The sequence below is a fragment of the Pinus tabuliformis genome, chromosome 9 (genome assembly GCF_031772625.1).
Source record: "Pinus tabuliformis cultivar Carrire ecotype Pingquan chromosome 9, CPIR1, whole genome shotgun sequence".
NCBI classification, from domain to species: domain Eukaryota; kingdom Viridiplantae; phylum Streptophyta; class Pinopsida; order Pinales; family Pinaceae; genus Pinus; species Pinus tabuliformis.
In genome coordinates, this window is record NC_142307.1 from 750,209,292 (window position 1) to 750,232,267 (window position 22,976).

Sequence of the window (22,976 nt, forward strand, 5' to 3'; positions counted from 1 at the left end):
CTGATGAGCTTCAAGGATCCAGATCTTACCCTCCAGGGCCTAGATCTGGATTCTGCACAGCTTTCAGCTTCAGATCTGCAACTTGTTCCTGAAAACAAACAGTGAGAACCCAAATATGCAAAAAATAAATGAAACCCCAGAAACCCTAAGTCAGAAAACTAAAATTAATTATGGATCTATGTACAAAAATGGCAGATCTATCAGATCTAGGGAGTGTGAGTCTGACTCCGCTCCTAGATCTGATGATCTGCGGCTCCCAACAACCAGATCTGACAATTTAGCACATAAAATTGAATTTTAGAGGAGGTACTAAGCTTGAAACCCTTTATGCATCACCCATAAAAATATCTTATGATAAGCCCGGGATCAAATTCAATCTGGGCTCTTCAGAAAACACGGATCGGGAGTTGGCTGGTTCAGCTGAGAACTTCCCCAAACGCCCGATGATCTGATAATTAAGGATTTTCCTGCAAAACTCAATTCAACCGTCAATCATAGAGCGAGAGAACAATAATAAAATTTAGATCTAATAGAGATACCTGCTATTATATTCAAAATTTAAATTACCATTCAAACGCCAGCGACTGAGCAAGATACCTGTACTCAGATCACTCTTCAGAAAGCTATATCAATGGCCAAAAAGAAATATATTTATGAAAATAATACATCTTACAACATTTCCATGAAGAGTAACACCAACAGAAATTTAACCCCAAAGTCTTTCTTTATTGCTCATAATAAAAAGATTACAAGAGAGAGCTTTTCACTTAGTACACGATCAAAAGATCGGATCACACTGACTGACCACTGACCCCCTATTTAAAGATAAATTTCCCAGCGGCTAGTTCGAGTGATCCTTGTCAAAGTGATCTCGACCGTTGATGAGGATCAAAATTTCTTTTAATCTTATCTGTTGAAATTTTAAATATTGAGGAAATTTCGAATCTTTCAATTAAATGCATTTTAATAAATTCAAAAATTAAAATTTTGCATTTATTTCCTCAAAACTTTGATTTTGACTTAACCCCAGGGACCTCAGACATAAAATTTAGCAAAATAATCAATTAAACTTAGTCCCTGGACCAGTTAAGATTTAATTTTTTAAAGGATCCACGAATTTTACCTCTGGAAAATTTAAATTTACCTAGGACCTAGGACCAATGAGGGGATAAATTGTTTTTCTAACCCTCAAGATATTTTACATCATGATTTTTTTACATTGTTTACATCTCAAGGGGGAAAAACCCATTTGAACAAGACCCTCACAGACTACCCATTTCTACGACACAAATATAATCTAGCAAATCAAGCAATTTATAATAAAATAACCTAACCAAATAGTTACGATTATTCCCAAATTACTATTACGTAGACTCGATCTAGCACAATAGGACTCCCCTAACATTCTAGTGACAAATTCCATTCCGGCTTTGGGGTAAGGCTGAAGGAAAACTTTGCTGACCATGGGTCGGTGAGACAAAAAACCTTCCGAAATGTAGATCGTTACCAGAAAATTAGGTTTACCTAGGCAATTACATACACGACACAAATCTGCTAAGATTATTTACAGTTTACACATGCAGAAAGGGTTTACAATATAAGATGATCCTCAGGCTGATGATGATAGTTGGATGGCAGGAACACATCGATTAGGCATTATCCCTTTTGCGAAAAAGGGGGTGTACTGCTATGGGTAGTTGACATGTAGTGGTAAACACCTTGTAATTGGATGCTCCTTCTAATTTGTTTTCTCCCTTCATTGAGTTAGACATTGTTCTTGAAGATGGTAGGCTTTATATGATCTTTTTCCTTGATGACCCTTGATTCAAACTTCTTCAAGAAGCCTATTCTCCTTTCAATAGATCTTTAGACTGCCTTTTTCCTTCTTTTTCACCATAACTCTGATACCATGTTAGAAAATTAGAAAGGAAGAAAGATTTTCTTTATATTGATAATTACTTGTGATATTCTTATGTTTTCTTATGTTCTTCTTTTACTTTAGTTCATCAAGCAATTACCAAAACAATAACACGAAGATCATAGATACCAAAACCCCTATCTTGGGGAAAACCCAGTAAACAACTCTTCCTTTAATAGTTTCATGAGATGATCCAAGATTCCTTGACCTAGACGCAGACTTCCTCCAATCACCAAATCAGCTCCTCCTTTCTTCTACAGATGATAACCTTCCAGCAACAACTTCAACCTAGCACTTCGATCTTGCAACAATAGACTTTAACCCAGCAAAAACTTCAACTTAGAAGCTTCGACGCAGTAGCAGCATCAGAAACTTCGACCTCTCTAGCAGAACTTCAACCCAACAGAACTTTCACTTGCAGTGGAACTTCGACCCAACAACACTTCGATCTTCCAGTAAATAGCCCAGTAAATCCACACGAGTGAGACAGAGACAAACCATAAAACTTTGACTTTCCTTCTTCAACAAATCTTCTCCTTCTTTTGCATTTTCACACTTTTTCTGCTTCCTCTTCTTGGATATCAAACTTGTGAGAGAGTGTGTCCCAAATGAATCAAATTGCTTGTATATATACCCTTTTCTGGAGGTTGAATTACCATCATGTAGACCGACTTGATCAGGTAAGGGCCGACTTGGTGTGGAGGTGACAAATGACTTATTTTACTCAATATTAATTATTTTTACATGATTCAAAAGCCTGAGAAGGGTCTCTTTAAATGGACAATGACTCTAATGACTCAAGACAAAGCCTAGAAGTCCTCAATGGGGACTTTGACCTAAAACATTATGACCCAAGCATGAAACCCATGCTTTAATAAGTCATAACAATAATAATAATTTTTTCTTTCTTTCTTTCTTTTGATAAATACATTTCATTATGAATCAAATACAATTATGAAGACCGAACCTAGTTACATTCTTCAACAGTTGAGGGAAGAAGCAGTGTACAAGTGTATAGTTTGGTAGGATACTATGGAGACATATCTCCAAAAATTTCTTAATTAATTTTTTCCCAAATCTCCAAAGTTCCATGTTGATTTTCCTTAGATTATTTGAGCTAACCAAATATGCCATGCGTGCCCCAAATCTGGCCCACACTACAATTTTTTCCATGTGCTCTAATTAATTGATTATGTGGTTTCCAACTCACTTCTCCACTTGCCTTTTAACTTGAATTTATTTTCCAAGTCATTTCCACCTCAATTGGCATATGAGTATTTTTATTTTCTCCACTTTATTATTTTTTGGGTTATTTATTTCTCATTTTCCCATTAAACTTAGGAAAAGGTGAGTTTTTGGGATCTATAGTGGTTTTTCACCCCTCAAAGTGTGTCTTAGTAGAAAGTAGAGGAGTAGAGGTGTAATTTCGAGCACACATGCCCCATACTACTTCTCTAGACACTACTTATTACATTTTACATACATAATTTATTAAAATTTTCGTCCTGCGGGAAATTTTAAAAAATTAAAAAACGACTCCTAGACGTAATCAAATTCTGCGAAATTTTACGAGTGATCTAGCATAGTAATATACAATAACTCTAGACACTAGGACTCACCCAAGACCTTGCCATCAAACCACACTTTGGCTTTGGGGTTATAACTAGGAGAAAAAACTCAATTAATTATATTAAGTGCTAAAAAGTACCAATAATTAACCAAGTAAAATAAACTCCCAAAGTGTAAATTCATTTGATGACAATGTCCCAAGCTACCTAGGCCTGTTACATGACTCTATTTCATCATGCTAGCATCACTTTACAACATCCCTATAGGGCTTGCAAAATTTGAGTATAATAGAGAAGAAGATGAGAAGAAGAAGAGAAAATCTTAAAACCTCTGTTGATATTTGAACTCTGTAGGTACGTTAATTTTCCGACATATCCTCAGGCATGGAGTCTTCAAGTATACTTCAATGGTCAACAAGGAGCTCAACCTTAATTTTTTAGAATTTTTGGAGGTGTTTTGAGAGCTCAAATCATAAATTACCTCCAACAGCAGTTGCAGAAATTTCCAGAGTGGAAGGCACAACTAGATTCAACCATTATAGAGGGGAATTTGCACACATTCTCACCTGGGTGTTGCACGCTTGTTGTAGCAAGCCCAGGTGCACTCATTCCACCTCATCTTGTACTAGATTGTCCTTTGAAATCTAATAAAATGACTCAACTCTCTTATTTATGCTCTATGGGTGTTAATTCTTTTTAAAATTTCATGTGTGGTTTCAGATTTGCATGCCTACTTCTTGTTGTAGCTAGTCCATGTTTTAGATATTCACTGTATTTTTCTCTAGTACAATATTACAAAAGTTGCTTATATAACTTTACATTCATCTTCTCCTTGACTGCTTTTTTCAAGGTTCTCCTTGCCATTTTGCATTCCTCATCAAACCAAGCATTTACAAGAAAACAATTTGATTCCGATTTCCTATTTTTTGCTCTATTTCACTTCTCAAGTGCACCTTGAATTATATTTGTGAACTCATGACTGTTGAGGCTTTGGGAACAAGCTTTCTCCATCTGAATTGATCTCTCTACCATTGCCTTGAAGATAGTACAATTTTCTTGTGTTAGAAGAATTTTGCTCCTTGATAGTTTTTGTCAAGAACATTGGGTTTTCCTCCTATGCTGTTTTTCTTCTACCCAAGATAGCTTTATATAAATTGGGTTATGGTCTAATTTTAAGTCCCAAATATCATCTCCAATCTTAACTTTGTCTATCTTTTCTATTAAGCTTTGTGAACAAATCACATAGTCAATGATACTTGCTCCTTGTATGTGCTGCAAGTGAAGTTCCCAGACCTTTTCCATCTATCTAGATCATTGCAAATAATTAAGTTGAAAGAACCACACAACATAAATAACTCCTCTCCAAAATGATTGCTAACTTTTGTCATCTTCTAAACATCTCAACCATTGGGGATTCTCCTCTCCAGTGAGCCAAATAGGACTGTGATCCTCTTTGCAACAAAGAATACTAGCTTGTTGATTTTCTGTTCTAGCATTGAAATCTGCCACTAAAAGAACTTCTCCATACTGAGAATACGTGGCAATATTTTCCTTTAAAGCTGCATACAGATCCTTGTTGTCTAGCCCCTTATTTTTTTAAGTTTTTGACACTTGAGGGGCAAAATAACATGCTACAATTCTTATGTGATTCTCATTCTCTGATATTTTGAACCATATACTATTTATTTGTATCTTTCACTAATTGAATGTGATGGCCTTCTTTTTCTTTCACTAAAACTAGTATTACCCAATACCTTTGCCATTTTTTGCTCCCTTGTTTCAAAATCCAAACTGCTAACTTCAAATAACCATCAAACTTAGGAGTTTTGCAACCATCATGTTCTTAAGTTTCGATATGACAAATTATGTCTCTACCTTCTGCAATAGGCCCTAACCCAGGGCCCCTCGTCCAAGGGTAACCTCTATAGTTCCAACAAACTAGGCTTAGGTAGATATGGGTAGGATTTGATTGCTACGAGGTTTGGCACATAAGACTCAAATTCGAGTCTTCACCCCTTTTCATCCATGTTGACCTTCTTGTTGTTGTTATAAAATTGACTTTTGAAAGGGAAAATTGATACATATCAAAGTTGAATTTGTAATATGTCTTTCCCAAGGAAACAAAGATAAAATCATGTGATGATTTTTAGGGTGCGGCCTTTGGACGGATGCTTAATGCTCCAATTCACGTACTTGATCCCTTGATTCTGGCATTGGTGATGGCCACTCAACTTGCTGATTGCTAATCATTGTGTCACGAATACTAGTTTTTGGCCCCACAAAAGGAACCCAGTATTGTTGAAAGAGGCTATGGTGTGACAGATTGGTGAGTGAATGACAGGCTGTGGATAGTGTAATTCTTAGAAACGACAACCGTGTTTATTCCCGGTGGAAACCAATCTGATGTAGTCGTCAATATCATGTTGATTGGTGCAATTCCTGGATACCCTGTGGGTGGCAATCCTTCGTTCCAAATGTTTAGACTCTAATTTCAACCTGACATAAGCCCTATGGTTTGTTGCAGAGCATGGGAAATTCTCCAGAAAATTTTCAATTAAAACATTCACATGTTCCCTTTTCAATAATTGGTTTCGAAGTAATGTCTTGGCAGGGTGAAGGATGCTATTTTTCCTCCTGCAAACAAAAATATTTGGAAAAGTGAAGCTCTGATATCACTGCAGTAAACACTCCCTGTTTACTAGGAAATGGACAGATATATGTAAATATGTAATAAAAATTTGAATAATCAATGGTTTATAATGATCCTCATAATATATAAATATATATTTGCTTGACATGAGATGAAAAAGTGTGACCTTGGTGTTTCACTATTATTATTGTTATTGTTATGTTTGTTCAACTCAATACTCAAACATATGCATATCCATTCTTGTTGGTTACCCAAATTTTCACCTTGGTTTGTGAGGTGTGCATCACCCATGGTGAGAAATCTATACACAATCCCTTCTATATTTACGTAGAAGTATATTTGTTCGCTAACTTTGTGAAAAATAACCCAATTGATTCAATCTCTTTTTATAAATATTTCATTTAACTTTGGTTGTAGCTTATTAGGATGGTGGAAATGGTTGTTTACTGATTTCCTATATTGTTTCTTTTACATGTTTGTTGAGTTTTGTGATATGATTTTGTTTCTAATTGAAATTTATTTTGAACATTTTTACCTAGCTTGAATTTTCTTCTCTTGAAAAAGAACTTTATTGATAATCTAATGTTTGTTACTGGCATCATATTTGTATCTACAATAATAATTGAAAGGAAAGAAATGATGTCACTATTTAGATATTTCTCTCTGTCTTCATGTAACATTGCACTGGATTTTCTTATATTTGATATGGTAGGATGCCATTGTACTAAAATATTAAGGAGATATATACATGATTACTAATTTAGTATGTGTTTTATGTATCTTAGACTGTATCAGTCTTTCCTAATGTAGCCTTTATTGTGTGTTATTTTGTAGTTGCTTTGACTACACAAATGCATTAGCGGTGAGTTATGATCTTACATTTTCCTGAAGCTTAAAGGAGTTGGTTATGTTTAACTGTTGCATTTAAAAAAAATTCTCAATGGAAATATAGATACGAAGAAAAAAAGGCATTAAAATTTCAATAGGCTTGGAAAATCATTCATTGTTTAATTGCATACTTTATTATAATTTTGCATCAATGTTCAACTAAACATGAAACTGAAATAGTACAATTCCTTTCATATCGTCTCTTTGAAATTGTTCAAGGCGTCAAGAGAATGGGTTGGCATGTTAGACTTAGTAATGACTAAAATTCAAACTCTGCAGCATAAGTTGGTTGAACTTGTAGGCACTTAATAAAACTCGATATTTAGCTTCGCTGTCATTTTTATTAAGAAACCTAGTGTAGTAGGTTTAGGTTTGCTTTCCCTGTCTTGATAATTACTTGTGAATGTTAAATCTCTTTTTATTACTTCTTATGTGTTCTTCAACAAGCAATTATACAAATGTTCAGTTTTTCAAAAAAAACAAAGAGAGAAGAGACAACAAAATTAGGCTCCAAGCCAGGGCAAAACCTCAGAAGGGGGAAAACCCAACAACAATTCTTCTCTTATAGAATCAGATCAAAATGAGATATTCAAGACTAGAACTGCCACCAAAAACTCCAAGTCCAGCCCTCCTGCAAGTCAACTCCAAAGTCAAAGTCAACATAGGTCAAACTGGTCAACTGTTTCTTTTGGGTAGCATCGGATGTGCTCTAGCTCCGAAATTTTGTGGAGGGTCTAGAACACATGAGGTCTCCAGAACCCAGAAATTGTTTGGAGAAATTCTACCCGGATAAGGAGTTATTAAAATAATTAATATTTTTAATGGGTTCCTATGTCTAAACTTAGGAAAATAAAAATATTAATGTGTATTAATAAGAATATGGGTGACAAACTTCTAAGTGACGAGGATCAAGTCTATTTTAATATTAGCCGTTGATTAGGGACTTAATTTCTGTTGTTGATTCATCAACGGGAAAAGTATAAGAGGAGGCTTGAGGGTCAGTTGGAGATATACCAAGAGATCAAAGAGTTAGATTTTTCTGGGCGTGGTTTGTTGAGAAAGTCGAGCTAAGTGATCTGAGTTGCAATGAGAGGGGAAGTTCGACAGAGGCACTTCAGTCCAAGGCCGAGGATACATAGCAGAGAGGCAGAGTAGTAGCAGGAGAGACAACGCAACTCCGGAGAGGGTGACACAAAAGCTAGAGGGGCTGACGCAGTTCCTTAAAGGCAGCGTTGGGGTTTTTTGTGGGGCAGAGAAGCAGTACAGCATATCGACTTCTGAGCAAGGGAGGCTCACTGGGAGGGTGATGCAACTCCTAGAGGAGGTGACGCAGTTCCAACACAGAGCTTAGAGCAGCAATCGTTGCCCAACACTGGAAACAACAATGTTCATCTGTGGGGTTTGATGATCCAGTTGGTGGAATTGTCAAAATATATGTCTCCAGATAGAGGTACTTCTGCCAGGTTTATTCTCTATTGGGTGAGCCGAATTTGGCACCCTAATTGTATTCATAAATCTGCTTAATAATACAAACCCTCTATATGCTGCACTGGTTTTCCCGAATTGGGTTTTTCCGGGGACGATTGTCCAAAAATAATGATGTCCCTTGTGTGATTGTCTCAGTTTATTTCAGTTCATGATCTGCATTTGTCGCTGTTTAACTATTTAAATAACTTGTTGAATGTAAAGAACAAGTATGAGATGATAAACTGGTGATTGCAGTAGGATTTCTGATGTGTAGATTTAGAAATTATCACATGGTATCAGAGCATTGCAGATCATAGGAGACTGAAGACACCAGCTGAGAGATCCAGAGAATTTGTTGCAGAGAAGCAGTTGTCCCAAGTGACAGTGTTGTTTCAGAGGCAGAGGAGCAGCCGCAGGAGTGACGTAGAGGCTCGTGCAGTGCCTGCATCAACATTTCGAGCCTGTAGAGGGTGACGCAGAGCTAGAGAGGAGCCCACGTAGTGACTGCGTCAGCTCTCTGGGCCAGCACAGAGCCTGAAAGGGTCGAATCAACCAGGTGTCGGGGCCGGAGGAGCAGAGAAAATTTAATTTGAAGAGCTGGAGGGACCAATGTTGCACGAAGCGGGAGCGTTTTTTGGAAGCGGGGACGCCGAAGCGTCATTTTCCAAAAATCTAGGAAGCGAAGCGTCCGCGGAAGCGTCTGCTATATATATATATATATTTTATATTTTTTTGCATTTATACTCAAAACAAACATCCCAAATACCAAATTAATTGTAGAAGACATGAAAACATGCATATTTTTGCATAAATCAAGATAGATATAACATCCATTGTACATTAATGATCTAGAATCTAGATTCTTTTCCTCTTGTCTAGCCTTTGCCTCTACCTCGATTGTCTAGGGATATTAGTCAACATTGCCCAATTTTGATCAAACTACCTAATTCAAGACTTAAAATATGGTAGAAAAAGCTTAACATGTTTGATCGATGATTTTGACTTGATTGAAAGGTAATTTTTTGCTAAGGGCGTGCCGCGTGACAAAGGAGTTCAACAATTAACACCACCAACACCAGGGTACATATAGGGCTTCGTGCTCTTGATTAAATGCTAATCGCATACCTTCATACTTGATATAATCTAATGAAATGCCACAATCCCATTGATCCTGAATACCTGAAAACTGTTAAGTCTGCTGAATTTTGAATAGGATATGAAATTCTATTTTCTCCATATGAAGTCCAATGAGGCTGGAACCACTCTCAAACATTCTGAGTCATTTCATGGTAATGTTAAAAATTTAAGTAAAAGGATGAAAATGAAAAATAAAGGAGAATGTCACTTTTACTTTAAGAATTTAACATTACCATGAGGGAGCATCTGCTATATTTATATTTCTTTTTGCTTTCATTTGTCACCCTAACCCAAGGTGGACCCACCCCCAACAAGCAAACTCACCTAAAATTTTAAAAAAAATTGAAAAAAAAACGATTTTCTAAATGCTTTTCCGGAAGCTTTTCTGGAAGCGTACGGAAGTGTCTGGGAAGCGTCTGGGAAGCGCCGTACGAAGCGCGCTTCGGCGCTTCGGAAGCGCCAGCGCTTCCAAATTTCCAGGAAGCGGCTAAAAAATCTGGAAGCGCGCTTCCGAATTTCGGAAGCGCGCTTCCAGCCAAGCTTCCTAGGCGCTTCCGTACGGGACGCGCTTCGGGGCTTGGAACCGGGGGGGGCGCTTCGTGCAACACTGGGAGGGACGTTGATTCTGTTGGTGTAGAACAGTGTCTATGGAGACAAAGCTGAGGAAGAGGGAGTCACTGCCTTGACAGATTTCTAGCCAAAGAAATCTAGATCTAGGTTGCAACAACAAAGGAGGATTGGAGAGGAAGTGATTCAACAGTTGGTAGGAGGATTTATGTGAAGGAAATCAGGACTCAGAGGGAGTCTAGAGGAGCTTGTTCCTTAGAGGATTTCTAGCGCCAAAGAAATTCAGATCCAAGTCTTGCTAGATTGACAACAGGAGAGGGAGAAGAGAACCAATCCTATTTTTTAGCAGAGATGGTAATGAATGGATTGAGGGATCATGACAGATTTGATGGAGCATCCAATTTTGTCATCTGGAAAGCCAGGATCTTGGCAATCTTAGACAAACATCGCATCAAGGATTATGCCTTGAAAGTAGTTGTTGAGTTGGTTGACGTTGATCTATTGAAGAAGTACGAGGAGGCCCAAGCTAAGGCCAATTGCATGATCCTAGACGGGGTCAAAGATCATATAGTACCAAACATTTCTGAGAAGAACACAGCAAGGGAGATGTGGGAGATGCTGACCACCTTGTATCAGGGATCTTCTGTCCAACAAAAGATGTTATTAGAAAATCAGGTGAGACAGTACCAGATGAAAAAGGGAGAAGAGATCGATCCCTTCCTTCGCAGGTTGCAAGGGATTCACGACCAGTTGACTTTCGTGGGGTCTACACCATATCCTGAGTTCATGGTCAAGACTGCGCTAAATCTAGTCACCGAGGATTGGGAGACTTTCGTCCAAAGTATCTTGGGCAGAGGGACTCTCCCAAGTTGGGAGGAAATGCGGGCAACTCTTCGACAAGAAGAGCTTAGGAGGATGACCAAGACAGGGAGTAGCGGCAAGGCAGCCTGGGTCAAGGAGGAGGAGGAGGATGCAACTCTCGCATCATTGGGACAACAAGGGCAGCAGAAGAGAAATAAGGACATAACCAAGGTCAAATGCTTCAGCTATGGGATACTAGGACATTATGCCACTCATTGTCCCCACTAAAAGGGCAAGGGAGAGGCTTTTGACTCAAAGGCTGCTCCAGCGAAAGTTGACAAGGAAGGTGAGGATGACGATTGTGCCATGAGTGCTCATGCACTTCTGGAGAAGAGGTGGGGCAACATCAAGTTGTCGTCTAGAGGACTACACGAGGGGCAAGATCCTTGAGGTGCCCAAACTCTTGGATCACATATGGTTACAGGAGCCACTAACAATAGTAGCAAAATGACGGGTGTCGGTTGGAGCGAGGTGCGATGGAGCAACAGTGATAGAGTTAGAGTGCCAAAGTCTGAGGCAGTGCAGTGGATGTTGTAGTAGTGTCAGAGGCACAGAGCAGTTTGCAACAACGTAGTGGCAGTAGAGGGTCAGCACAGATTAGCAGCAGAGGTAGCTTCAGCATCATGAGGCATCCATACTGACCAACATGTTAGTGTTTGGGTGAGTTTTTAGTTGCTTACTTCTTAGCAACTGAGTTGCAATGTAGTAGTTAGCAGTGGCAGGGCTATGTATAGCATGAAGGAGCATTTTGAGAGGGAGTTGTAGTACAGATGCAGCAGTGGCAGTGGTAGAGTCATGGACAACATTACAGGAAGCAGTGATGCAGTGGATGAAGGGCAGAAGGCCAAGCATCAATAACACATAGAACCGATGCAGTGGATCAGCGTAGTACTTCTATTGAGAAGTATTGCTAAAGCACATTTCTCGCTAAGAGGGAGTGTTGCTTTTGGGTAACATCGGATGTGCTCTCGCTCCAAAATTTTGTGGAGGGGCTAGAATACATGAGATCTCCAGAACTCATAAATTGTTTGGAGAAATTCCACCCGGATGAGGAGTTATTAAAATAATTAATATTTTTAATGGGTTCCTATGTCTATACTTAGGAAAATAAAGATAGTAATGTGTATTAATAAGAATATGGGTGAGAAACTTCTAGGTGACGAAGATCAAGTCTGTTTTAATCTTAGCCATTGATTAAGGATTTAATGTCGGCCGTTGATTCATCAACAGGAAAAGTATAAGAGGAGGCTTGAGGATTAGTTGGAGATATACCAAGAGATCAAAGAGTTCAATTTTTCTGGGGTGTCGTTTGCTGAGAAAGTCGAGCTAAGTGATCTAAGTTGCAGTGAGAGGGGCAGTTCATTGCAAGGCCAAGGATACATAGCAGAGAGGTAGAGCAACAGTAGAGCAACAGTAGGAGAGACAACGCAACTCCAGAGAGGGTGACGTAGAAGCTATACGGGCTGACGCAGTTCCTTAGAGGCAGTGCTGGGGTTTTCTATGGGGCAGAGAGAGCAGCAGTTTAGGATATTGACTTCTGAGCAAGGGAGACTAACTGGTAGGGTGATGCAGCTCCTAGAGGAGGTGACGTAGTTCCAGCACAAAGCCTGGAGCAGCCATCGTTGCATAGCACTGGGAACAACAATTGTCATCTGTGGGGTTTGATGATCTAATTGTTGGAATTGTCAAAATATCTGTCTCCGGATAGAGGTACTTTTGCCAGCTGTATTCTTTGTTGGGTGAGCTGATTTGGGACCCTAGTTGTATTCAGAAATCTCTTAATAATACAAACCCTCTATATGTTGCATGGATTTTACCGAATTAGGTTTTTTCGGGGACGATTGTCCAAAAATAATGGTGTCCCTTGTGTGATTGTCTCAGTTTATTTCAGTTCATGATCTGTATATAGGTGTAGTCTGCAATAGTGTTTTCATCATTGTTTAACTATTTAAATAATTTGTTGAATGTAAAGAACAAGTAGGAGATGATAAACCAGTGATTGCAGTAGGATTTTTGATGTGTAGATTTAGAAATTATCACATCAACTTCCTGAAATTTTGGCCCCTGAAATTGTGGCCCGAAATTTCGGGCCTGCAGTAGCACAGAAAAATTCAGCCTTTTCACAAAATTCATTTTCACATGTGCGAGATTCTTCTTGACATTTCTCCTTTAATTCAGTATATGTTTGTTTTTTGTTAGGTGCAGAATGTTGATTTTGGGTAGCATTGGATGTTCTCTAGCAATGAAAATTGGTGGAGAGGCTAAAGCACATGAGATCTCGAAGACCCAAAAATGGTTTGGAGAAATTCCACCTGGTTAGAGAGATATTAAAATAATTAATATTTCTAATGGAGTTCCTAAGTCTAAACTTATGAAAATTAAAATATTAATGGGTATTAATATAAAACTGGGTGAGAATGTTCTAAAGGACATGGATCAAGCCAAATCTAATCTTAGTTGTTGATTAGAGACTTAATCTCAGCCGTTGAAGACTCAGCACGAAAAGTATAAGAGGAGGCTTGAGGGTCAGTTGGAGATACACCAAGATTGATTAGTCAATTCGATTTCTAGAGCGGGATTTGCTGAGAGAAATCGAACCAGTGATTAGAGTTGCAGCGAAGGGCAGTGAGTGCATAGCAGAGAGGCAGAGATAGTGCCGAAGGATCAGTGCTGAGGCAGAGGAGGCTACGCAGAGCCAGCAGGAGCCATGCAGAGGGCCAAAGGGATTGCGCAGAGGCTACCAACGCCTGCGTGAGTGACGCAGAGTGCTAGAGAGCCAGCGCAGAGCATCAGAAGGCTGATGCAGAGGCCAAAAGCGCAGACGCAGTACCTCAGAGAGGCGTTTGGAGAGGTTTCGTGGAGCAGACTTGCTGAATATCTGCTTCCGAAGAGAGGTATTATTGCCAAGATAGATATCTATGTTGGGTGAGCCAGTTTGGCACCCTAGTTGTACTCAAGAAAGTTGTTTAATAATAAAGCCTTCAGAACTGTTGCACCGGTTTTCCCAAGTTGGGTTTTTTCGTGGATGATTGTCAGTTAATGATCTGTAGATAGTTGAGACTGCATTTGTGTTTATTTTCAGTATTTATATGGTTAAATAACTTGTTAAGAAATAAACAAGTAGGTGAAATAAACCAGATAGTGCAGAAGGAATTTTTAACAGGTTAGACTTATCAACATGGTATCAAAGAATTACAGATCACAGGAGAGCTGAAGGCATAAGCTAAATAAGAAAATTTGTAGCAGTAACAACTGTCCCAAGAGACAAAAGTTATTCCTAAGCAGAAAGCAACAGAGAAGGAGTGATGCAGAGAGCCTGCGTCATCATTTCGAGCCAAAGAGAGGGCCAGCGCAGAGGCAGAGAGAGGCAGACGAGGCTCATGAAGAGCCACGTCATCCTACTCAGTCAGGTAGGCTTGACGCAGTTAGCTAGAGGAGCGATTCAGCCTTGCTGGGAATGCGCAAAGCTAAGAAGCTTAGTTTCTTCAGCTGCTAGGGCCTAGGGAGCTGTGGGCAGATTGTGGATTGAGAAGCTTCTGTCGAAGTAGAAGAGTACCTAACGGGACAAAACCAAGGTAGAGGGAGCCGCTGCCCTGAGGGATTTCTAGCCAAGAAATCCAGATCCAAATTTTGCAGTTGCAAAGATGTAATATTCCTAATTAGCCATGGCTAATTGGAATATTCGATTTTGCCCAATTTTTGCCTTCTATAGTTATTTATAAATAAAAAAAGTGAGGACAGGGGACATAACTGACTTTAAGAATAAAAAGTCACTTCCTAGTAGCACAACGTTGTGACTTAAGGAGGAGCCAAGGGGGCTAAAGGGAGACGCAGAAATGGGGTCCACGCAAACACATGGAGGGACTGTGCAGGAGGGAAGAACACATGGCAAGAGGGGAATCACGCAAGAGGAGGTGAGCCTAGGGATTGTGAGAGGCAGAGACTATAAAATAGAGAGGAGCCCCCTCATTTTGGGTCATTCAGTTATGTACATTTGGAGCTAGTCGTTTTGACTTTTGAGCACGCTGGCTGTTTAGCTGGTCTGCAGCACTGTTTAGTGCATTGAGTGTCTCCGTTCGGAGATCTCACCCTTAGCCCCGGGGGACTTCGAGTGCCTGCTCGGGCAAGGTATTTCCATCGGTATTTCAGCAGCAGTTTTATCAACATTTCAGTAGCAGTTTCATCAACATTTTGGAGTATTGCACAGCACTTGGAGAGGGGCGCAGTTCTTCTAGGTTGTAGTGCTGGATTGGGGTTTTGCAGGTGGAGCTATGCGGGAGATTGAGCAGAGGTCCAACTCTTGTCTCATTGGAGGATTTTTGGCAGGGTTTCAGGCAGAGTTTAGAGGGGTTTTCTTTAGTGGCAGTGCAGGGCATTGAGGAACTGCGCAGAACCCCAAGAGGGTGTTTTTCGGGGGTCGTCCATTCCAAGAAAGCTTTCTGGGTTTCTTGAGTAGAGCTCGAATCCAGAGTTTCATTTTTTTCCGAGGAGGGGAGCAGCCCCAAATCATCATTTGTTTCCTAGCAGCAGCATCCACGCAGAGAGGCCATTCTTGTCATTTTGAGAGTATTTCTTCACTTGCCTTGTGCAAGTCGAGGTGCCATCTGTCTAATCACCTCTTGTACTCATTATATTGCTCAGTATAATAAAATGGCTTAGCATTTCTCGCTGCATTTCTTGTGTATCTGCTTATATTTCTGGTTTACATTATTATATGCTGTTCCACTATTATTTTATCACTTCTGGGTTATTATATCATTTGCATATATTTGGTTGGAGTTTTTGTTGGGGTTTGAGGAATATTCTGGGTTAGGAATATTACAGTGGTATCAGAGCATAGATCTGGCTCAGCCTGTGGAGCTAGCAATCTATGACACCAGGGGAAAAACCCTACATCTGTTACAGAGGTAGGAAATACATAGACAGTGAGCGTAGGTTGGAGAATACCTACGGAGAGGGAGACTGTGTTCCGGTGGTGGACGCAGAATAGGAGGAGCCTGTGGTGGACGCAGAGCAAAAGGATCAGATGGTAGACGAAGACGAGAAGAGATTTGCAAATATGCTCCTCAAATCAGTGCAGGATCTGTCGAGACAGATTGAGGTGATGGGGCAGAGATTCACGGCAGTAGAGGCTAGACAGCGTGAGAGCCCACGGGTTTTCCAGGTTGGTGAGGGATCAGGTGCATCCCACCATTTGCCAGAGCAGCGTGATATTGCGCAGCAGGTGGCCTTACATGCCCCTACACGCTCTACCATGCCCACTTTCTTAGGAGTCGACACAGGGGCCGTAGCCCAGCAAGAGGCAGAGCCCGGACATATGGGCGATTATTTTGTAGAGTACCAGGCCTATGGGCAGGAGTTCAGGGAAGCCCTCTCATTCAGAGATTTTGTTTAGCTCCAGCAGGATAGTAGACCCCGCGACCATCACAGAGGGTACTGACATTACCATGGTGGTGACACCCACCTTGCAGCGAGTAGATTCCACTTGCCTACGTTTGATGGTTCTTCAAACAGTTCGACAAAGTCTTGGGTGGAGAAGTTGGACATTTATTTCTAGCTTAACCAGATGTCGGAGGCAGAGGCCATCAAGGTGGCAACATTGCATTTGGATGGCGAGGCCCAGGATTGGTGGTTTCATGGGATGGTTACACTGGGGCACTCCACAGTGACGACATATGCCGAGTTTACCAGGAGACTGATGGAGTGATTTGATCGGAGGGATCCAGAGCAGCATTTTGTGGAGCTGACAAGGCTCAAACAGACAGGGAGCCCAGAGACCTACATTGCAGATTTCTTGAGGGTCTCCGTGATGGTGCCAGACCTATCCACGACACGGAGGGTCTATATGTATGTTGAGGGGTTAGCAGAGCCAGTTCGGGGTTTAGTCAGATCCACTAAACTGGCCACACTCTAGGACGCTATCAGCAGGACCCGGGGCTTACATGATGTCTTACCCAAGACCCGGACACCTTACCCCCAGAGACAAACTTTTTAGTCTAAGGGGAAGGATGTGAGGATTCCTCCTCCAAAGGGGAATCCAGGACGAGTACAGCTTGATGACGATGCCAGGAGGGAGCTGAAGAAGAAGCGGTTGTGCTTCACATGTCAGGAGCCGTGGGCACCGGGACATAGATGTGTTGCTGGCAAAGCACATTTTATTGAGGTCTTCTCCGAGAGCAGTGGAGAAGAGGATGACGAGGATGATGTGGAGGCAAGAGATAGCCATGCCATACAGGGACCTTTTCCACCTCCACCGCCAGCAGCAGGTGGTGCATCTTTTGCACCTACCGGAGGGGCCCTTGCAGCATTGCAAGGAGTTCCCAAGTATCTGACGCTACGCGTACGGGGGACAGTACGTGGCCAGCGAGTATCAGTTTTGGTGGACAGTGGGGCGACCCACAACTTCATCGATGCCTAGATGGTTGAGCGGAGAGGTATTCAGACAGAGAGCTTCGATGAGTTTTTAGTATTGGTTCCAGGAGATCAGACCATGACGTGTGCTCGCTATGTTCCAGAGCTTTCGGTGACGATGGGCACCTACACATTGACTGACCACTTTTTCGTGGTTGATATTCCGGAAACCAACATGATATTGGGTGTTTAGTGGCTTATTACTTTAGGGAAGGTCACGACAGATTGGAAGACCCTAGAGATGGAGTGGGATGATGAGAAGGCAAGGAGGCATGAGAAGATACGGGGACAACACACATATCTGCCTCAGACTGTTTTGGGTCATCGGATGGAGGCAGTCTTCCGGAAGGGAGACATAGAGTGGTCAGTGGAGCTGTGGGCATCAGAGGCAGGGACTACGGACAGACGGTACATCCAGAGATACAGTCCATCCTTGATCAGTATGCCATAGTTTTTGGGGAGATTCCACCAGGACAGCGACCGGATTGGAGGTTTGAGCACACCATCGAGCTTGAGCAGGGCATACAGGCCCTGATCACCACCCCCTGTAGGCACCCCAAGGCCTATCGGGATGAGATTGAGTGGGCTATCCAGGAGTTGCTGGCTCTTGGGCACATTTGACCGAGCACGAGTCCTTTTGCTTCTTCTGTAGTGTTGGTGAAGAAGAAGGATGGTACATTGAGGATGTGCATTGACTATAGGGCCCTGAACAAGAAGACCCTGAAGAACAGGTACCCCATACCTAGGATCGATGAGTTGATGGACGAGTTGAGGGGAGCACAATTCTTCTCAAAGATTGATTTGAGATCTGGGTACCATCAGATTCGTGTGAGGGAGCAGGACATTCCCAAGACCGCCTTCAGGTGTCACTATGGGCACTTTGAGTTCTTAGTGATGCCTTTTGGGCTAACCAACGCCCCTGCTACATTTTAGTCCTGCATGAATCACATCTTCTGTAGTCACTTGAGGAAGTTTGTGTTGGTATTCTTCGATGACATTCTCATTTACAGCAGGACTTGGGAGGAGCATCTCCAACACATTGAGACGGTATTGCGTATCTTACAGGAGCAACAGTTCTATGCCAAACTCTCCAAGTGTGAGTTTGGGTTGACGGAGATGTTGTATCTGGGACACATCATAGGAGTGGACGGAGTGAGAGTCCATGGGGAGAAGATCAGGGCCATCAGAGAATGGTCGGAGCCGAGAAATGTGACAGAACTTCGAGGATTCATTGGCATTTGTACTTACTACCGGAAGTTCGTCAAAGGTTTCTCACAGCTTGCTGCACCCCTGACAGATTTGACGAGGAAGGGGGCTTTCAGTTGGTCAGATACAACGCAGCGAGCCTTTGACAGGCTCAAGGAGGTTATGAGCAGCTGCCCAGTGCTTGCGTTGCCAGATTTTACGCAGCCATTTGTTTTGGAGTGTGATGCGTCGGGAGAGGGGATTGGCGCAGTGTTGATGCAGGGAGGTCACCCTATATCCTTTGAGAGTTGGAAGCTCCTTCCGCACGAGAGGTTGTACTCTATATACGACAAGGAGATGCTGGCCATAATGCATGCATTGGCTAAGTACCGGCAGTATCTGGTGGGTAACAGGTTCAGGGTCAGGACTGATCACAACAGCCTCAAGTTCTTTTTGGAGCAGAAGCAGCTACAGGAGAGGCAGCAGAAGTGGATCAGCAAGATCCAAGCATATGACTTTGACATTGAGTATGTCAAGGGTAAGAACAACGTGGTAGCAGATGGCCTTTCACGTAGACTAGCCACGTTGTCTCTTATGAGCTTGGATACAGACTGGAGGGCTCGACTCTTAGTAGAGTACTCCAAGTACAGGTTTGCATGTGAGGTTCTGGATGGGCAGGGGGCAGATGACAGGTCCAAGGTGGTCGATGAGATCATCTATTATAGGGACCGGATCTTCTTGACTGAGGGGTCTCAGCTCAAGAAGAAGATACTCCAGGCATCACATGATTCACCATTGGTAGGACATCAGGGGTTTACCAAAACCTACAGGGCCATTAGGGAGAGGTTCTCATGGAAGGGCCTCAATGAGGACGTACTTCGGCACATCCGGGAGTGCGATGTTTGCCAGAGGAACAAGGGAGAGATGAGCCATCCTGCGGGATTATTGCAGCCTCTTCCCATTCTGGGGGGAAATGGGAGAGTATTTCGATGGACTTCATCACAGGGTTGCCCATGGTACAGGGCAAGGATTGCCTCTCACACTGCTGCAACTCCCGCTGCACTGCTACGGACCTCTGCACTCTAGCACTGCCTCGTTGCTCCATCCGCATCTTGTTCCCCCTGACATCTGTCATCCTGCTACCGTCAAGAGGGGCTCCCGGATGTAGAGGGAGCTGCTGTACAGATGTAGCAGTAGTAGTGGCAGAGCCATGGGCAGCAGTAGAGGAGGCAACAGTGCAGAGGATGTTGGGCAGCAGGCCAAGCATCAGCACAGGTACCTGTGTCGGATAATCAGGGTGATGTTCAGTGGTGGAGTATTACTAGAGCACATTCCTCACTAAGAGGCGGTGTTGATTTGTGGTAGTATCGGATGTGCTTTAGCCATGAAAATTGGAGGAGAGACTAAAGCACATCAGATCTCCAAGACCTAGAAATGGTTTGGGGAAATTCCACTCAGTTAGAGAGATATTAAAATAATTAATATTTTTAATGGAGTTCTTAAGTCTAAACTTAAGAAAATTAAAATGTTAATGGGTATTAATATAAAACTAGGTGAGAATGTTCTAAATGACATGGATCAAGCCAAATCTAATCTTAGCCATTGATTAGAGACTTAATTTCGACCGTTGAAGACTCAACAAGAAAAGTATAAGAGGATTGAGATTCTATTGGAGATACACCAAGATTGATTAGTTAGTTCGATTTTTGGAGTGGGGTTTGTTGAGAGAAATCGAACCAGTGATTAGAGTTGCAGTGAGGGGCAGTGAATGCATAATAGAGACGCAAAGATAGTGTCGAAGGATCAGCGCTGAGGCAGAGGAGGCTACGCGAGCCAGGAGGAACCACGCAGAGGGCCAGAGGGATTGCGTAGAGGCTACTAGGGCCTGCGTTAGTGACGCAGAGGACCAGAGAGCCAGTGCAGAGCATGAGAAGGCTGACGCAGAGGCCAAGAGCGCAGACGCAGTACCTTAGAGAGGCATTTGGAGAGGTTTCGTGGAGCAGACTTGCTTGTTGCTAATTTCTAAGTCTAACCCGTTAGAAACCCTTCATGTACTTTCTGATTTATTCCTACCTACTTGTTTTGTTAATTAACAAGTTATTTACCATGTAAATACTGGAAATAAATACAAGTACATGCTCAACACATTATAGATCATCAACTGAAGGAAACAAAACAAGCACACAAGTGACACTGTTGTTTTTGGACCAATGTACCCGGAAAAACCCAATGCGGGAAAACCGATGCAACTATCTGAGGGTTTCATTATTATGCAATTTCTGAATACAATCTGGGTGCCAAAATCGGCTCACCCAATAGAGAATAATCTCGGCAATAGTACCTCTCCTTTGGAGACAGATGCTCTGGCTGAAACTCCGAATAAACACTCCAACAGCTCCTCAGCTCCAATATGCCCCACGAAAAACCCCAGCATCAACCTCTAGGGGCTGCATCAGCCTCTTCTGCCCTCTACGTTAGCTTTCCTGGCAGTTCCGGCTTCTGCCCTCTGCGTCAGGTTTCCCGGCAGTTACGGTTGTTCCCAGCAATTCCAGCTTCTGCCCTTTGCGTCAGCATTCCTGGTAGTGCCCAGCAGTTCTGACTGTTCCCGACAGTTCCAGCTTCTAGTTGCTACGTCAACTTTCCCGGCTGTTTCGGCAGTTCCCGACAGTTCCGGCTTCTGCCCTCTGCGTTAGCTTTCGCGACTGTTCTAGCAATTTCTACTGTTCTTAGCAGTTCCGACTTCTGCCCTCTGCGTCAGCTTTCCTGGCTGTTCCGGCAGTTTCTGACAATTCCGGTTGTTCCCGGCAGTGCCGACTTTTGCCCTTTGCGTCATCTTTCTCGGTAGTTCCGGCTGTTCCCAGCAGTTCCAGCTTCTGCCCTCTACATCAGCTTTCTCGGCTGTTGCGCTGATCCTCCTGGCACTATCTCTGCCTCTCTGCTTTGGTATTCACTGCCCCTCACCTGCAACTTTGATCACTCTCTCGACTTCCTCAGCAAACCCTGCCCCAAAAAGTTGAAATCTTGATCAACTCAGTGTGTTCTCGAAGTGACGCTCAAACCTCCTCTTATACTTTTCTCGTTGACAAATCAACGACCGAGATTAAGTCCCTAATCAACGGCTAAGATTAGATTTGGCTTGATCCATGACTTTTGGACCATTCTAACACAATTTTATATTAATTCACATTAATATTTTATTTTCCCTAGGTTTAGACTTAAAGACTCCATTAAAAATATTAATTATTTTAATATCTCCCAAACTGTTTAGAATCTGCCCAAACCCTTTCTGAGTATTGGAGATCTCATGTGCCTTAGCCTCTCCACCAAATTTCGTGGCTAGAGCACATCTGATGCTACCCCAAATCAACACTCCCTCTTAGTGAGGACTGTGCTCTAGCAATACTCCTCACTGAGTATTACTTTGATCATTCAGCATCGACCTCTGATGCTAGGCCTGGTGCCCATCATCTGCACTGTTGTATCTCGTACTGCCACCCATGGCTCTGCCATTGCCACTGCTGCATCTGTATGACAACTCCCTTTACATCCGTGTTGTTGCCCATGGCTTTGCTACTGCCATTGCTACGTTTGCACTGCATCCCCTCTCATCATGCTGCATCGTGCTGCCCATAGCACCACCACTGCTAACTGCTGCATTGCAACTTAGTTACTTACTGAGAAGTAAGTAACTGATCTCCCAACTCTGACATCTCTCTCAGGCTAGAGACACTCCCGATGTTGAAGCTCCCTTTGTCACTGACAAGTGCTCCCTCTCTGACCTCTGCGATGCTGTAACAACTCCCTGCATCTCGCACCGTTGCACACCTCTCTGTGCCATTCTACACTAGTGCAACACTCCTGTGCCTCTCGCACTGTTGCAGCCTGCTAGCCTTGCGCTATCTTGGGAATCCTTCACTGTCACTCCCTCTACTGCTCCATCCTCATTCGTCTCTACCAACATTTGCCAATACTGCTACTCCTCATCGGGACTCCTGTAGCAAAGTATAATCCAAGAGGTTGGGTACCTCGAGGATCATGCCCCTCGTCATCTGTAGTTCGCCTGACTACAGCTCGATGTCTCCCCACTTCTTCTCTAGTGGCACATGAGTACTCGTGGCACAATTGTCATCCCTCAAGGAGAAGGCCTTAATTCGATGTTTACCTAGAATGGACAGTATCCTGGCCTTCCAGACCACAAAGTTGGATGCTCCGTCCAGCCTATCATGATCCCTCATCCCATTCATGGCCATCTCTCTACTCTTCTCTGTCGACTCCTCCGAGTCTCTCTACTTCCCGCCTGGAAGTTCTTGGTTCGACTCCTGCT

At 42.5% G+C, this 22,976-nt stretch overlaps 1 protein-coding gene across 1 annotated transcript in view; it reads left to right on the top strand.

Moving 5' to 3' along the window:
- Positions 1-22,976, top strand: part of HCAR (coenzyme F420 hydrogenase family / dehydrogenase, beta subunit family) — a 358,257-nt gene that overhangs the window by 279,277 nt on the left and 56,004 nt on the right. The window contains exon 13 of the mRNA XM_089440579.1: positions 6,971-6,998. Within this exon, the coding sequence (XP_089296705.1) occupies positions 6,971-6,998 (28 nt within the window). The remainder of the gene's footprint in view (positions 1-6,970; positions 6,999-22,976) is intronic.